This window comes from Lissotriton vulgaris, chromosome 9 (genome assembly GCF_964263255.1).
Source record: "Lissotriton vulgaris chromosome 9, aLisVul1.2, whole genome shotgun sequence".
Lineage (NCBI taxonomy): Eukaryota > Metazoa > Chordata > Amphibia > Caudata > Salamandridae > Lissotriton > Lissotriton vulgaris.
The window spans coordinates 547,487,260-547,505,908 of NC_141697.1; the positions used below are offsets into that span (position 1 = coordinate 547,487,260).

The window sequence follows — 18,649 nt, forward strand, 5'->3', positions numbered from 1 at the left end:
AGGTGGCTGCCCAGGTCGACCCCAGTCCCCATATCCCGAGGATCCAGTTCCTGCTCCTAGGGGACTGGACTCCAAAGGGAAAGGGAAAAAGAGGAGTAAAGAGTAGTCACTCTTAAGAAGAGAGCCAGTTTGCCAAGGACCTTCCGACAAAGTTGGGGTGAAGTCAAGAGTTGGCACCGGAAAGGCTTCCCCCTGTTCCTAAAGAGGTCCTGAGTAGTCAGGCAGCTGTGCAGAACCAGGTGTTGTCACTGCTCTGACAGAAGGGTGTCTGCCACAGGCTGCAATAGCCCCCCACTCAAAACAGCAAGAGAGGTTCAAAGAACCCACAGTTGCCCCCAGAGCAACTCAGCCACCTGTCATTGGTGAGCTTAGATTATGTTTTTGGATACTGATCGCTCTGCTGGGTGCTAGCCTTCATGGCAGCACTGTACTTGGCATGGGAGGCAAACCACAGGGCCCAAAGCAAGTTAAGCCCCCTGACCTTGTTGGCCATTGTGAGGTTGGTCAAGTGTTGGGTAACCTCTTTGGGAAGGCTAACATTTGCCTTGGCAAAGTTAGGGTTAGAAGGGAAGGGCACCTCACTACCCAAAGTAAAAGGGGAGGGAGAAAATGTATCCGCTGTAGGGAAGGGTCACTTTAAAATGGGTCCTTTCACTGTTTCGATGGGTCAGCTCCCTAGAGGAAGTGACCGTGACAGTAGGATGTCAGACAGAGTAGGGCCTGCAATAGTACAGCCAACTTCCTTATTTCTTCCTTGCCTTGCAAACCAGGAAAACTCTCACAGGGGTGGGCTGAATCTCCTGGCGTTTTGGCAGGGGGTGGGTTGTGTTTTGTAGGAAACTTGACTTCTTTGCAGATATCCCCCACTTTTTGGCCCCCTTTGAACTACTAGATGCTGGATTTTTGACTCTGACACTGAACTGAAGCCTGCCAACTAGGGTCCAGTACAAGTGTTCTTTCCTCTAAAACTGACATGTTCAATTGTAACCTCATTTGCAAGGTCTTTAGCATCCTTGTAAGTCTCTAGTAATTGGTACCCCTTGTACCTAGGGCATGGGTACTTAACACCTTGGCTGCTAGGCGTTTCCCCCCCCCCTGTGCTGGAAATTGCCATTTTGCTGGTGTCATGACGAGCTCAGCTCGTCATCAGCACAGCTCAACTGTGCATCATGACGAGCTGAGCTCGTCATGAGCATCGAAAGGGTTAAGGGGGTCCCTAAGGGCTGCAGCATTTCTTTTGCCACCCTAAGGGACCCTCACAAAAATTATATGCAGACTGCCACTGCAGGCTGCGAGAAAGGACACACGCCCTTCTGAAAACACAATGCACACTCCATGTGTAATTTTCATGCACTGTATGCACTATATGTAAGTCACCCCTACAGCAGGTCTTAACCCTTTAATTGCTGCCGTCGGCCAATGGTTGTCGCGAGCACTACCTTGCCAGTGCTGCGCACAACTGTTGGCCGACGGGCCAGCACCCGTTATTCGAACGTTCAGCACTGGGCGCTGAACGTACGACGCTCTTAAGGAGTTAAGAGCCCTAAGGCTGGGTGCATTATATTACATGTGAGAATATGTCTGCATGAACAGATATGCCCCTGTGATGTCTAGTTCTATTATTAGATATTGCAAGTGAACAGCATAGCCATCTTAAGTTTATTTACTGTGCACTGGTCATTACGAGCTACCCAGCTACATGATGGCTTCACTGAAAATCCACTCAACAGAAGAGAAAGGGCCCCTTTACAACAATATACAGAGAAGTTAGTACCAGAGGGAAAACAGCATGTAGCAACCAAAATTGCCAAATCCACACAATTTGCATGGCTATAACTCCACAAATATTACTGGAATAATTCCACTTACTTAGTTAATTCAAGGGTCAGACATTCTCAAAATTAATTCATTCTGATGATAATCCCATTTTTTACATATAATGTTTACTTTTACAATTTTACAAAGGTTAAACATACAGCAAAAGTTTTCAAAACAGAAATACCAAGCATTTCCCAATTCAATATATCAAAGGGAGATGTGAGTACTAAGATACTTAGATACAAACAATTTCGTGACAGGATCCCAGTCACTCCACTCAGACTAAAATATCACACCCATACTGACATCTGCCAAACTACAAACACTTTCACTCAATCACATTAAAAACATAACATGTTATCACACTGGATTATGGCTTGAGATGCACATCAGAGTGCCCAATGATTAATTAGAAATACTAATACATTGATATATACTCTATAGTTGTAAGCCCTGGTTTTCAATCCAGGTTGAGATGTGCGCCAGCAAGCGTTTCTGTGGAGCAAAAATGCGGGCCACCTCCTTTAGTGCGCTGGACGATGGGCTGAGAAAATGGCAGCAGCCATATAGGTCAAAGGGGACATGGGGTTAGTCCTAAAGAATGGAGAATGTCTAAAAACAGAAACAAACTCAATGAACACCAGACACACATTTCTAATATCTTGACATCTGGCTGACCTATTGGTTCCTAACAGGATCCATTGCTTTATAGGCTGTTTATTGATTGCTGCTCCCTCAATCGCATTCCAAGAGGGCATCCCTCAGGAGTCTAGAGAATTAGAGATTCTACCTCGAGGGACGCCTCTCCAGTATGGCTCCCACCTAGTTAGCGGTATAGATGTTATTTCCACATGAGGAATTATTGAGGCTCACTTTCACCATTTTGAGGCTATTTTTGTTGTTTTCTATATTCACCCTCGTGTTTATTTCCTTTTATAATCTGACTGACCTTTGACTTTCAGTCAGACCTTGTGTTATTCTCGACATGTCTTTCCAAGATGGTGCCTCCCTCCTTCTGAAAGAAACATGGTGGCATTAAGAGAAGCTAGAAGACCATTCACTAGGTTGCACTATGGCATAACATAGAATGCATTCAGGCACAGTTGCACCACAGTAGTGCCCGATTTAACTCGGTACACAACACAACAATTTCTGATAGAGACTTTCAGCAGCAGTTTCCTTATTTTCCCCAGGCATCAGAGTGAATCTGGAAACTTTTCCCTATAACTGTGCGCCAGAAGGTAGTGCTTGGTAGCTCTGCACTGATGCTGTTCTGCTCCGGAAGTGAAGTGCAGGGAATATATACGAGCAACTCCTGCTCACTTTCTCTCCATGGCATCAGATGTGAGTCTGGAGCTTATCTCGTCTCTCAAACACCCTTTCTTTACAAATCTTCTTTGAAAATTCATCCAGTGTGCAAGGGATGTCACCCCCCCTCCTAAGACGACAGGTTTTAACCCTGTGAGGACTGTCGAAAGCAGATTTCAGTGGCAGATACTCACCAGGTTTGCCTGTGGCGTCTTGGATTGCGCCCAACTCCAAGATCTATGGGGACTGCATGCCAGTGAACCGAAGGCTATCAGAAAATGCATGCCAGTGAACCGGAGGTTAACAGAGAAAATGAGGCAAATCTCTACATCGCCAAGCACAAGAAGAGGCAGCATCGGAACCACTCCAAGTCCCACTGCAAGTCCATGGCTCGATTCCCAGTCCTGTAGTCATTGGAGCTGCTCTAGATGCCGGTCTTCTTTGTGCTCGTCCCTCGGCTAAGCAGAAAAAACACAAGAAGTCTAAGTGGAGTTCTGCTTCTTCCAATCCCCTGAAGATGTATGTGGGCGGTGCCATCTGTTGTGGTTCCAATCTCAAAGTGCTGTGACTTCGAATCCGATTCCACAATTTGTTACAGCACGAACCAGGTTTTTGGGGATTTCTGTCATGCAGCGCCAGATCAAAGAGTTTCGCACAGCTATATTTGGCTCTTACGAACTAGTACATCCTTTCTACCTAAAGTTGTGACGCCATTCCATGTTGGTCACACTGTCATCCTGCCGGCGTTCTATGCCCTGCCTCACCCCTCTAAGAAGGAGGAGATTCTCAAAAGGTTGGACCCCAAAATGGCACTTTGTTTCTACATCGATCATAACCAAGATTGGATGGACAACCGGTTGGATGATCAGCTCTTTGTGGGGTTCATGGGAGAGAAAGATGGCCCAACTTTAGAGAAGCCTGTCATACACGCTTGAATCTGCTTTACATCAAGATCTGCTGCACATTGGCAAAAAAGCAACCTCCAGATGGATTGTGTGCTCATTCTATCAGTGCCAACGCTGTTACCACTGCTCTAGCTCACAGGTCCCTGTCCTGGACATTTGCCAGGCTGCTACTTGGACATCCTTTCATATTTTCACAAAGTACGATTGTATAGATATCCAAGTCTGCCAGAAAGGGCACTTTGTCCCCTCGGTCCAGCAGGATTTGCTGGTTTAAATCTTTTCCCAGCCTAACTCCAATTAGATACTAGTTTGGCATCCATTCAAAAGGTGAGGAATTTGCGGCTAGAAGTGTTGCACCCGGACCTTGATTCGGCCTGTGATGCTGCCTGCTTCTTTTTTGCGGGCCACGATACACCCCGCGTCGCCTCCCTCTATTTTTCGGGCACGTTACGGTGCTGCGCGGTGGCCCGCTGTTGATGTTTTGGGGTGAGTCCCCCGGCGCAGGCTCTCTTTCTGTGTCGGGCATGCCACATACCTACGCGGCCCATTATCTGACAATTTGCATGACCGGTATGCTGCAGCTGCAGTTTTGGAACTGTGGCTTCCTATTTACCCATGTAGGAGCACTATACTCTTACCTTCTTTCGCTGGATATATATTTCTTTTTTCAATTCTTCTTGGGGTCATCTTGCCTTCCCTTGTTTCCATAGTCTTCTTCCCAGAAGGCCTTGGGAAGTATCTGCTCTACCAATTCAAGATGGCGAACTTCCTATTCCGTCCACTATCCTTTTCCTTGTCCAGGATGGTGGTTACTTATTTCCTGTTTGGTCACTTCCTGTTTGGTCACTTCCTATACATGGGTATTTAAAGGGCTGACTCCTTCATTTCTTTGCGTTGCAACACTCTTTGCTCCTGCTGGTGTCTCCTTGCTCCTGTTGGTATGATGTGCTCCTGCCTGGTGTATCTGTGAATCCTACTGGTGTACCTGGTTCCTGATGATAGTCTTCTATACCGGTTTACATTCCTTGCCTACTAATTCCTCCTTACTGGTAGATTCTTTCCTTCCTTTTCATTCCTCGAGTCCCCACTTCCATCAGAGGTTTTCCCTATTGTCTTTTTTTTCCTCGTAGGACCCCTTTTGGAAGGCACAGTCTTCTTTGGTCTTTTTCCTTGTTGGAAGCACCGTGGCTTTTAGAAGGGGTTGCCCTAACCTTGGACAGGCCAGAACCCTCAAGAACCAAAGTCAAGGATCTCTCCAACACGCCAGAACCGGTAAGCACACTACAAGTCTTGAAAAGAAGTCTCCATCAGAAGCAGAAGTTATTTACCTTTGGTAACACTCTTTCTGGTTGAGACTTTATCTACCGGCAGATTCTACATTGACCATCCCATCCTCCCTGTTCTGTAATTAGATTCTTCTCGTTAATAAGATACCAAGTCTAGGAATCTACACACAGGTCTACCAGTTTTTTTTGGGGGGGGCTCCACTTCTGGGGGTGCAGATAGTCTTGAAGGCAGCTGACGTCAGCACATAGTACTGGCACCTACAGTGGCATTAGTACGGAGCTGCACAACGTCACCTTCCAACGTGCAGAGGTACTATGGAAAAGTTTCCAGATCCAGTCTGATGCATGGGGAATGTGCCAAAGGTGAGGAATCTGTGGCTAGATAGTCTCCATCAGAAAGCTGGCTACTGAAGATAAGTAACTTGTTCAGTAAGATACCTCACTTACCTACTCAATAAAGGTCTCTCGTGTCTCACTTAAAGTACTTTCAGCAACCATAGTAGCTTACTCAAGAGGTGTAAAAGTTAGAAGTTTATTTTAAACACCAGTGATAAAAAGATTTCTAGATGGTGCAAAAAGACCAGCCTCACCAAGGTCTGCCCCTTACCAATGTGGAACCTTAATATAGTACTCATGAAACCACCCTTCAAGCCGATGCACAGTGCAAGACTAAAAGTTTTTTCCCCCTTGAGGTCTGCTTTCTTGGTATCCCTTACATCCTAACAATGTGTAAACTACAAGCACTCACAGTGCAAGAACCTTATCTACAAATCCACAAGGATAGTGCAGCAGTGTGAACAAATCCACTCTTCATGCCAAAGATGGTTTCATCCTTTCACGTCAAGTCAAATAATACAGGTACCAGCTTTTTTCCAGCACTCAAAATTTTGAGAGGATCAAGCCCTTCATACACTAGACGTCAGAAGAGTAGTCATGTACTACATTCAAGAACGAAATCCACTCACGAACGGAAACCAGTTTCCACTGTAAGCAAGTTGGACTTTCTCAAGATGATTAGTCCAGACAATACAAGAATGCCGTATGGCAACAGGAGTTGCGTTAGATGTGAAACCACAAGCAGACTCCACATGATATTACAAATGTATGCAAGGCTGCCACATGGTCCTCAAGACACACCTTTACCAAATACTACTGTGTAGATGTACAAGCAAACAAGGACGCTCAAGTGGGACAAAAATTACTAAAACACATACACATTTATGGTAATAGAGTCCCTCAAGAAGATTCAAGCTGCTTCAAAGTCAACACACTGCATGTAAATCCAGAAAAGATTCACCCTGCAAAGCCAAATGGTTACTTACCAGTAGGAGTAGTTCTGCAGCTTTTCCTGGATTCACTTGCAACCTTCCTTACTAAAAATGACCGATATTCGCAATCAGGGAGAGAGAAGTTTTCACATCAAGAAAAGAAGCTACAGGATATAGCAATAAACAAAAAAGATTTGAAAGTGGTGACAAAGCACACAGGGTTCTGGAGCGTACATCGGAAGTCAGCTAAGAAAAGGCATCGCTCTAAATAGTTGGCACTGATGTTATTTAAAAAAATAAAAGTGAGAAAAGAGACTATTCCACGCTAAACACTAGATGGCAGGATTATGCACCGCATGTGAATCCAGAAAATTCTTCAAGCTGCAGCTGCAAAACAACTGGAACAGGTGAATAACCGTTTAATTTTTTATGGCCTTTTCTCTACCAAATAGTGTTCTTGTTTTATAATGAATCTCAATATCATTACTTTTTTTCCTCCGCATTATTTACCTGGGATGTTCTTTTCTGAAAAGATAATCTCACTGTGACTGCTACAACTCTCCCCCCTGTGTCTTTACCATCAATCAATCAATCAATCAATCAATCATAACACTTGTATAGCGCGCTACTCACCCGGCAGGGTCTCAAGGCGCTTGGGGGAAGGGGTCTGCTACTGCTCGAACATCCAGGTCTTGAGTTGTCTCCTGAAGGCGAGATGGTCCTGGGTCAGCCGAAGATGGATGGGGAGAGAGTTCCATGTCTTGGCCGCCAGGTAGGAGAAGGATCTGCCACCAGCGGTGGCTCTTCGGATGCGTGGTACGGCAGCGAGGGCGAGGCTTGTTGATCGTAGCTGGCGGGTGGGCGTGTAGAAGGTCAATCGGTCGTTGAGGTACTTGGGGCCCATGTCGTGGAGAGATTTATGTGCGTGGGTGAGGAGCCTGAACGTGATCCTCTTGCTGACGGGGAGCCAGTGCAGGGCCTTCAGGTGGCCGGAGATGTGGCTGCGTCGGGGGATGTTCAGGATGAGTCGGGCGGAGGCGTTCTGGATGCGTTGGAGTCTTTTCTGTAGCTTGGCTGTGGTTCCGGCGTAGAGGGCGTTTCCGTAATCCAGTCGGCTGGTGACGAGTGCTTGGGTGACCGTCTTCCTGGTTTCGGTCGGGATCCTTAGGAAGATCTTGCGAAGCATGCGTAGGGTGTTGAAGCATGATGAGGAGATGGCGTTGACTTGTCTGGTCATCGAGAGGGAGGAGTCCAGGATGAAGCCCAGGTTGCGTGCGTGGTCTGTTGGCTTGGGGGTGGCGCCCAGGGCGGGGGGCCACCAGGAGTTGTCCCAGGCGGAGGGCGATGGTCCCAGGACGAGGACTTCTGTCTTGTCTGAGTTCAGTTTCAGGCGGCTGTTCTTCATCCATTCGGCGACGTCTTTCATCCCTTCGTGTAGGTTCGTTCTGGCAGTGGCGGGGTCTCTGGTGAGGGAGAGGATCAGTTGGGTGTCGTCGGCGTAGGAGATGATGTTGAGGTTGTGCTGGCGTGCGATGGCTGCAAGAGGTCTCATGTAGATGTTGAAGAGGGTGGGGCTGAGTGATGATCCTTGCGGGACGCCGCAGATGACTTTGGTGGCCTCGGATCGAAACGGGGGGGGGGGGCGGACTCTCTGTGTTCTTCCGGTGAGGAATAAGATGATCCACTCCAGTGCCTTCTCTTGGATACCGATGTTGTTGAGGCGTTGAACTAGGGTGCGGTGGCAGACGGTGTCGAACGCTGCAGAGAGGTCCAGGAGGATGAGGGCCGCTGTTTCCCCTTTGTCGAGCAGTGTTCTGATGTCGTTGGTGGCTGCGATGAGGGCGGTCTCGGTGCTGTGGTTGGCTCGAAAACCAGACTGCGAGGGGTCGAGGGATCCGTTCGTCTCGAGGAAGGCTACAAGCTGTCTGTTGACGGTCCTCTCGATGACTTTGGCAGGGAACGGGAGGAGCGAGATGGGGCGAAAGTTCTTGAGGTCGGTGGGGTCTGCTGTTGGTTTCTTCAGTAGGGCGCTGAGCTCGGCGTGCTTCCAGCTCTCTGGGAAGGTGGCGGTGTTGAAGGAGGCGTTGATGATGTCCCGTAGTTGGGGTGCGATGATGGAGTCGGCCTTGTTGAAGACGTGGTGGGGGCAGGGGTCGGTAGGAGATCCGGAGTGGATGGTGTTCATCGTGCGAACTGTGTCTTCAGTGGTCACCGTGGTCCAGGAGCAGAGGGTGGTGGTGGAGGTCGTTGGTTCGGTGGTTGGGTGCGTCGATGGTGCGCAGAAGCTGTTGTGGATGTCGGCGATCTTGCGGTGGAAGAACGAGGCGAGAGAGTCGCAGAGGTCTTGTGAGGGAGTGATGTCGTTGTTGCCGGTGCTGGGGTTGGAGAACGCCTTGACGATGCTGAAGAGTTCCTTGCTGTCGTGGGTGTTGTTGTCCAGTCGTTCCTTCAGTGATTTCTTCTTGGTAGTGCGGATAAGCTGGTGGTGCTTGCGGGTAGCGTGTTTGAGGGCGGTCATGTTGTCTGTGGTCTGGTCGAGGAGCCAGGCTTTCTCGAGGGTGCGGCAGTTTTTCTTGGAGTCCTTGAGTTCGTCGGTGAACCAGGAGGCTTTCTTGCTTCTGGGTCTGCTGGTAGGGTTCTTTAATGGTGCGAGGTCGTCGGCGCAGTAGGTCAGCCACTTTGTGAGGTTGCGTGCTGCTTCGGTGGGGTCCGTTGTGCTGGCGGGTGGGTTCTGACTGAGGGAGGTGGTGAGCTGTTCGGCGGTGATCTTGCTCCAGCTCCTGTGGGGAACATGTTGCGGGTGGTGGTGGGTCGTGGTTCTTTTGAAGCTGAAGTGGACGCAGCTGTGGTCGGTCCAGTGAAGTCCTGTGGAGTGGCTGAAGGTGATGTGCTTGCTGGATGAGAAGACTGGATCAAGCGTGTGGCCGGCGTAGTGGGTGGGGGTGTTGACCAGTTGCTTGAGTCCGAGGTTGGCGAGGTTGTCCAGCAGGGTGGTGGTGTTGCGGTCGTTGTTGTTCTCCAGGTGGAAGTTGAGGTCCCCGAGGAGGATGTAGTCAGCGGAGGGGAGGGCGTGCGGGCTGATGAAGTCGGCGATGTCTTCGCTGAATTGTGTGCGGGGTCCTGGGGGTCTGTAGATGAGGGTGCCTCTGAGGGTGGTCTTGGGGTCGGTGTGGATCTGGAAGTAAAGATGTTCGGCCGCCGTGAGGGTGTCGTCGGAGTTGGTCGTGATGCGGATGGTGTTCTTGTGGACGATGGCGATCACACGTTTGAGGTTCATTTGATATGATGTAATGTTTTAACTGCACAGTGAAGCCTTGAGCTAGCCCCAGACCAGCGTGCCATTCAAGGGGTGAAATACATGCTGGCAATCGTATTTCCAGTATGCTTGTTGTTGAAACAATTGATAGGAATTCAAACCGAATACAGTGCATAATGGGGGAAAAAAGAACTTTAAGGTGCCTCCCAGAAATAACCACTGTATCTACACATGTATGTCTTTCAATTACTGTTAGTCTGTGTTTGTTTAATTAGGCAAAATTTGCTACCTTTTCAGTTTGCAAACGCACATCTGTTGAGTTATTAGGAGAGGCATTGTTGGCCAAGAAGCCTGATTTGGGGGCTCTGTTGTCTTTAAGAGGTCCTCGCAGGTCCTGGCCAATCTCCTATACGAGTAGGAATGGAAACACTCCAGTCAACAACATAGTTGGTGATGAATCCAGCCACAAAACAAATGCTCCCCAAGAAATAACTTTTAAACGAATAATCTAACGCACATCGACGGCAACACATGGTGCGAGTCTCAGCATCATGTCTGCTGTGACGCCATTTTTTCATTAGTTACAAAACTCAAAACATAAGGGCGTGCAGTCTGAAAACACAATACATGTATTAACATATTCTTCAATTCTAAAAACAGAATATGTTTTATTATAGAGGCTCGTCAGAAAGCACTCACAGATAATAATATACGACCTCATGCTTTTTGGTTTTTTTAGTTATTGAAATAATTGAGTCATACTCTATATGATGCAGGGTCGCATATGAGTTTTATCAGTCAATGAGTGATTTGTTGTATGAAAATAATTCAGTTGGGAACATTTGTTCCGGTGGTAAATAAACTGATGATGAGACTTGCACTCTAGTCATCATGAGTAATATGTGGCCCTAAGTCAGGCGTTAATTGTTCGTAAGATGCTTTTGCACTCAGAAGAGAACCCCACTGTTCTGGTCCTATGACGACTCCACTTCATTAACAGGTTCAAAAACAAAAAAATAACGAAAGTAATTCCGTAGGCAGGGTGGAATTGTAGACCTACTGTCTGAATGCCTTCTTCCCCGAACTTTGTTTTTCACTCGCTCTCTTTTTTTTAGGACCAGCTCCTGTTTTGTGACGATTGTGATCGTGGCTATCACATGTATTGCCTGAACCCACCAATGGCAGAGCCCCCCGAAGGTAAGCCTTTTTTTTAGGTCGAACCTGGGCAGCGCATGCTCTGCTCTGTGAGGCATGCTGTATTCAGATAGGGACTAAAAGCTCCGCCCATCCTCCACCCATATTTTTCATTGACTTGTGTCATTGACCACTATAAACTGTGGCTGTTCATTGGTCAATAGGCTTACTAGTCCCTCCTTAGTACAGTCTTGTCTCATTTTGTTATCTCCCATGGCGACACCCCCTGTTACGAGTGTTGTTACTCTATACGATTTAATTACAGCCTCCGAGCACAATTTTTTCAAATAGCAATAGATCTGGCATTTGCTAGAGTTTAAGCTATTGGCATTGTAAAATACAAAATCTATTTTATTTATCTGTTTTAAAAACACATAAATACAATTCCAATAGATCAAACTCTCGTAAATGCAAGACCTATTGCATTGCAAATGCTTGTTATGTAGTGACCTCAGTGTATTTCTCAACTTGTAATTACCTGGACGATAATGACCCTTTGACTGTCTTATGTTGTGTCTATACATGCCCTGCTAATGAGAGCAAAAATGACACAGAAGCTCACACCTACTCATTGCCTTTGCTGTAGTAAGCAAACCTGCAGCTATTATGACAAAAGTAAATTCACCACGTTGGTCTGCAGTCTCAATTAATTCCAGGTGTTTACAATGTGGCATATGTATTGCTGTTCACTCTTGTCTTTTTGTTGAGCAAAATTATCTTCATGTACTACTAAAATGGCCACTCTAAACTTCAGATTTTAATTCAAATTCTTGTGACATTTCAAAGCTATGACCCATTAGGTCAGCACCTAACGCATTCTGGGCATGGTGTCTCTGGTGGCCCTTGTACAAATATTTTGAGTATTTCTTATATCCGTCCTAGTCATGTTATTGGCTGATGGTCTGGAAACCTTTGCTTTCTCTGTAAGGGCCAACCCTAGAATTGAACATTTATGAGCAGAACACTCATCAATGATTGGTCCGAATATTAAATAAAATGAAAACATTTTTTTCTTTTCAGGGAGCTGGAGCTGCCACCTTTGCCTCGATTTGCTGAAAGACAAGGCCTCTATCTATCAGAACTCCTAATCTGGCTCTGGGGGCAGCAGTGGTTTGTGAGAGGGAGTTGGGTTGGGAGTGTGTAAGGGCAGGATCACGGGAAGCAGTGTTGTACGCCGCACCACACAGGGCTTCTGTTAACTTTCATTTCAGGGAGTAAGAAGAGAGCAGATGAGTTATTTTTTGTTTTAGTAGGATTTTTATTTTTTTTTAATAACCAATAGTTTGTTTTTATTAATTTTGTTTTGGAAATATTGAAGCAACGATTGTAGTGTTTACTGGAGATGTTTATTTATGAAGGCTGAGCAAACTGTTAGGTATGTGGATTTAAAAAGAACACTCAATGTAGAAATGTCGATCTCTTATTATGCGGTGCATAAATCTTCCTATATCCAGTTTACCTAAGGGATGTATGAATGTTACAGAACAACTGGGCTTCTGGTCAAATTTCATCCCCCTCGTTTCTGCCTGAACTCATTTAAATGTACTCTCCTTTCCATCTTAAAAAGTCACCGACACCTGCCTGACGTGCTCAGTAGTATCTATTTTATTGTCCTTTCTTTCACAAGTTGGCACAGTTATCGTCTGCACTACTATTAGTTCAGATAACAATCTTGAAACATGCTCAGGTTTGTCCTTCTGCACTAAGAGTCACGGACAGTGATGGTGCCTGATATGTGCTTATTGGTTATGCTGGTGAATGCCAGTCAGACGTGTAATTCCCTTGACAAATCAGACTTATTGAATACAAAAGGACGCCCCCATGTTACTTTATCCATTCAGATTCCTCAAGTTCTGCTTGACCTGTTCCTGCCACCCACACTAACGTCACTCCTGTGCCATCCTCTCTGGTTACAAAATTGAGCCTTCTCCCTCCCTCTACTACATCCTCTTTTCTCAGCTTTCATTTGCCTCTTCCTTGCTCTCTGCCGAATACTACATTGTTTTCCTCCTCCCAACCTCATTCAGTTGCCTCTCATGCCCCATCCTTCACCCCAGCTTTTATCTGCCAATACTTTCGTGCCTTCTCTTTATTTGATGCAGCTTTTCTTTGTTACCGTCACCGCCTCCCCATGTATCGTCCCAATTTGGATTGGTTTAAGTATTGAAGCACTGCTACAACAACCTTCATTTTTATATTTCTGTAATATTTTTTTAACCTAGAAAAATAGCTATTTATACAATTCATAAGGCTATGGGAATTGTAAGAAACTTTTACTTCTGCCGCACCCTGCCATACTAGGGATTCTTTATTGGGTTCGTAGTGTTACTCTCATCAGTTCAACTCATATTTTATTAAATGTAGTTTTCCTCTACCAACATTCCCATTCATTAACTAATCCTTAAGTCAATTTATGGTGGCCAGCTATGTATTCTGTAATTCTAATATTCGTCAGAGTATTTTAGTTGCTGACCGTGCCATTATTTGGTTATACTGGTGAAGAACCAAGGAGTTTATGTAAGGAGAAGTACAAATGATCTTTGCATGCAAAACAGTTTTTGTAAGATTGTCAAGCGAGCTATGGCGGTCACCAGAAATTGTCATCACCTTATCAAGAGCCTTGAGCTGTTATGTGTTTTGTCAGATTCTGACACTTTGTATAGTTATTGGGAAGTAAATTGAACAAAAGACATTTTTCAAAGTACTGTACAGTTGCACTCCAGGACCAGATAATTCGATCTGTGTGCAAATCGCCTTCTGGGCTGCTTACCCCATGATGGCATTGATGGGTAATACACAAGAGGGCCAGTACATCTTCTTGGATTCTGCGTGTGCGCTTTGTTTTTCATAGGCCCAGCTTCACAAGAGATTCTTGCCTCTTTTGCCAGGATATGATGCCAGGCAGCCAAGGAGATTTCAATGCCAGTGCACATGCTTGGTAATACTGAAGCAAATTCACTGGCAAAGAGGCGATGTTGTTACCTACTGAATGAGTGCCACCATGGAGTTGGCACACACATAGTGCCCTCTAAGAGGAGGCAATGATGATCGCAAGGACTTTTTAGAGAAACTCTCCCTGCCGACTTCATCCTAACTGTACTCTGGTCACCAAAGTGAGGGTCCATATCTTCTTTCCAAACGTGGCCAAGTGTGTGCCTGTGGAGACTCTGTGTGCCATGGGCTGTGATGTCAGTGCTCCATGGTCGCTTTATCATTATTTGTGCAAAAACACCTTGCATCCGTACCCTTGGGGAGTCTGTGAATGCTTCCAAAAGGGTGTGTGCAGTCTGGATCTTTATTGCACCCACCCACCCTCGTTATGATTTTTAGGATGCCCACAAGCTAGCTCACTGTGTGAGTGTCTGGCCCTGCTATGGAGGAAACAATATATCTTTGTCAATGGGGAGTATGGCCCAGATCTGTGTGGTGCACCTACATTCACATGTTCGACCGCAGAACAAACAAATGCCCATCTTTGATAATGTACCCTTAAAGCTGTGCTTGGAATGCTGCTCTCTTGCTATTTTTCTGCCATGTTAACTCCTAAGCTTCATGTGTTTCCAGCTTTGGCCAGTAGTAACCAGAAAGATTTTAGTGTTGGGCAATGTTTTTCCAGATGCAGCTTACCCATGGTGATCGGTTTAATGTCACCACTTATCTCCACTGCCTTGTACAGTAAGGCAAAGGGATTATCTGTCAGCAACACCTCAGCCCGTGGTTTGATGTTGCTACTGTTGAATTTTGTTTTCAGAGGTGAAGTGTGAAGAATTGTGATCTGCATTTTTAATTTAAAAATTATCTCTGGAGAGAAATACGAAGAGGTCCTATTCCGGCTATCTCTCATCCTAACTTCCCCAAAAATATTTTAACTGTGGGGAGAATCTGGTTTCCTGGGAACTATTTGGCATGCTCTTGGGCAGTACATAATGACTGACAATAGATCACTATTCTTGACCCATTGTTATTTCTTAGACCCTGCAAACTTGAAGGAAACTGCATAAAATGTCACACTAAGGCTTTTAAACCCTGTTGTGTCTTCTCTGATTGACATTCTAATTTCCGTTTTCAATTTGACTGCTGATATGAACAAGATTAATTCTTCAAAGCATCACTTGAACACTTCTTCAGAAATCTGGAAGAATAAGGTTGTGAGACAATTTCAAAGTTCTTCGCCAGTTTCATCTTCGGTTAAAGTTTCTGCTGCTGGGTTGGTCTTGAATTTGATTTTGACGGAACTCATGCCTAAATTGTTTGAGCCAAAGTCTTCCTTCAGACAGACTTGCTGACGACCACTTTTGACAGAAAATGGATGTCAATCTCCTTTGTGCTTAGAGCTTGACAATGTCTCCCAAAAGGACAAGGTTCCCTTTTTAGCAGACCCCTACCTTCATACCCACTTAACCAGCTGAATTTTATTTAAATCGATAAATTGCCTACCAGGGTGTTTAGATTCAGTGCTGCTTTACCTGCAGAAAAATTAAAAATGGAGATGCCTTGAAAGCTTAGAAATCTTTCCTGTCGAAGATAAGCAGATTTAGACTGGCATTAAGTTTGTCATGTAAGACGCTCTTGATCTAGGCTACATACCAATTAAATCCACTTTATATTCCCTCTTGTAATTCCGAAACCCTAAGCTTTAATGGTTTGAGCTTCTCAAACCCTTAATGCTCATTTCACCAAAGCAAGAGCTCCGTGGCCTGCCTTTTCACAAGTATTCCTGAAAAAAGTTGCTTACTTCCAGTACCTTCTGTGTAACTAGTAGGCTTGAAGCCTGAGCAGTGACCTTACCAGTTAGAGTTTGCAAACAGATAATCAATTAATTGGGGAGAGGGAGCAGGACGACGTGGACAGTTACCTTCATAGCGATTCTTGTATTTTTTTTATTCCTTGTGTTCTCTCCTTCATTACTCACCCAGCCATCTCCTCAGCACCGTTTCCTTTACTACATAAATCTTTCCAGTGGGAAAACCAATGCAAGAATTAGGTTTGGTTGTGACGTAGAGTTAAACATTGGAGATCATGCTTGAATAGAGTCAACCAATTATTGAGGGCTCTGAAATACCATAAATAGACAGAATCTATAATGGCATCCCCTGCAGAGTTGCTTTGATGGATCTCCTTGAAATATCTTGCACTCCCTCTTTATGGACCTCAGCTAAATATATACTGTACTGTTAAATGGGAAACACTTCTCCGACTCTGCCCAGGATAAGTCAAAGCTTGCCGCTAGTTATGAGAGTTCTCCCTGTGAACCCAGAAAAAGGATAATGCCCCTAATACAGTAGATCTCCCTTAATGACACTCCATTTTACTGATTCGACATCCTGTTATGTTGTTGTGGGCATACAGTGCATTCTTGATGAGTCCTTCTGGCATTGCTTCTTCTGGTAGACCAGGCATATTTCGAGCATAGACATCCAAACTATAGTATGTAATTGACCTAATTCTTGAAAAGTTGAACAGCTGAAAGTCCTTAATTGGATTCTTATGAGTGCCCCAAATTTGCGCCAGTGATAAATATGTTTCATTATTGATAGGCATACAATTTGTCAGTATAGCCGTGCCCTTTTTGGCACCACATAATGCATTTGACAGCAGTAAAATCAACACCGTAAGCAAGCTACATCAGTCTCTGACTTAGGTGAGGCCTGATCATTAGGGAAAATTGTCATCCATTAATTCTTGGTTCCTGGTGCCCACCTCTGGACATCATAAGAAACAGAAGAAGAAAGAAAAAATATATATGATGCTTTTGTTCACCTGAAAAAAGAAAACATGAGCAGATTTGCTCAAAAAATAAAAAAGGATATGGGGTGAATTGGCGAGGAAAAGCTTCGGCGATCGTGGGATTGAAGTCATATTGTCTATCGTATCCTGTACGTTTGTGCACTGTGTTGTGGTTCTAACCTGTGCGTCAAGTGGGAAATAATGTAAAGAAAAGGCAAATAAATCTCACAAAACAGCAAGTGCGCAGAGCTGGCCTTGATTGTGCTTTAGTCCATCAAAGCTATTACCCCATTTTTATAATTATGTTGTTTTTGAAAACCAGGATGTACTGAGTTATTCACAACTTTTTAATGTACGTTTCCAGAATGCTGATCTGCGGTAGTAAAACCATTGCTTTTTCCTACTTTGCGTTGATGGGATTTCATAATCCGCAGTGACAACCGACATATTGCGAAACTCAGAGCTGTAGGGTTGCTGAGCTCCCTTTGTTATAGCATGGTTAGCATTCTAGAGAAGGACTTCTAAAATAGCTATGTTCAACAGTCTGGTGGCGCAGGTTATTTTCTTATAGCATGTGTTTATTTTAAAAGTTTTAGCAAACATCAGAATATTATATTAAAGGGCTGATAGTTTGAAGTAATTGCAATATACAACAAAGTTGCACCTTTGGTTCAGACCAAGTCTTTGCTTATTTTCTGTTTAAATCGCACATTAATTGGTAGTTTGGCTTATGCCCAGAAGTTTCTAAATCACTAGAATCTTAATAGAATTAGTTTATTGAAGCTATCTATTATGTTGAATATTAATATTTTTATGAGCTGAAAGCAAACATAACAATGAGGATTCCAAAGATATTCAGAACTGTATAAAAGTAGGAAAGGTTTGCACACCGCTAAGTGGTTTTGTGTAGCTTCTTCATTCTTTTAAATGTGCCATACAATATCCTGAGGATGTCTTATTAAAGTAAAGTGCTAAAATCCCTGATTGCTTCTGTTGCTGTTGCATAGCTCGTAATCTGAAGAAACCTCACCTGCTTGAGTGGGTTCCAACGTGGCCGCTAATTTTTGTGTACTGCATTCTCTGACAGTTTGTATTGTTAATTTCCCACAGCAACTTTTTAAATATTGAAATTCCACTCACCTGGAAAATATGTTCAATGTATAATTCAAAATTGTCAAAAAAACCTTCAGAACGTTACAGTGGCCAACAGCAGAAATGTTTTATTTCACTTAAGCCCATTGTCTGGGTAGGGAAAAGAAAATGCATATCAATGAACCATAAAAAGTGCAGGTGTTCTACTATTTCAACATCAAAATATTAAAGTTTCGTTGGGAAGAAGCAATTTCAGGGAATTGTCATGGTTGAAGAGTCTGAATATGGGTGGGCTTGCCTGTCTCACAATATTGTGACGTTGGTAGCCAATTTGTCAAACTTTATTTGTAATATTGTGTTTTCCCAGGAACCACAGCGTGTCTTTTTATGGTACTGTATTATTACATAAGTAAATAAAGCATTTTTATATAGATTTGTGTCGTTGTTTGATTTTTGAAAAAAGAACTATTGATGGACAGAATGCAGAACAATGTCATACATTCACCCCAGTACAGAGATCTGGGCCTAAATCCATCGTTTTTTTGCTCCCAATGCCTTTCCAGTTTGGACCCAGCCATATGCAAATCAGTCTTGACCCTGCGCTCAATGGGAACAGTCCAGCCCGAACTGCCAGGCCAGGTCCTCCCTGGACTGGAAACAAGCATCCTAGGACCGGGTTCGGGGTTTCACCCCTCTTCAGCCAGGATAGCTTGATTCCAGTGGCATGGAGAGCACGGGACTCACGTCTGAGCATACCCGTCCCACTCGGGGTGACAAATGCAAAAAGAACTAGTG

The 18,649-nt window shown here is 44.7% G+C and overlaps 1 protein-coding gene across 9 annotated transcripts in view; it reads left to right on the plus strand.

Moving 5' to 3' along the window:
• Window positions 1-18,285, plus strand: part of DPF2 (double PHD fingers 2) — a 384,345-nt gene extending 366,060 nt beyond the window's left edge. For 6 of the 9 annotated variants that reach the window (XM_086938040.1, XM_086938042.1, XM_086938046.1 and 3 more), the window contains 2 exons: window positions 10,957-11,038; window positions 12,056-18,285. In XM_086938040.1, the coding sequence (XP_086794166.1) occupies window positions 10,957-11,038; window positions 12,056-12,123 (150 nt within the window). In that variant the 3' untranslated portion in view covers window positions 12,124-18,285. The remainder of the gene's footprint in view (window positions 1-10,956; window positions 11,039-12,055) is intronic. The other 3 variants (XM_086938043.1, XM_086938048.1, XM_086938041.1) reach the window with 1 other exon arrangement.
• Window positions 18,286-18,649: the final 364 nt, after the last annotated feature.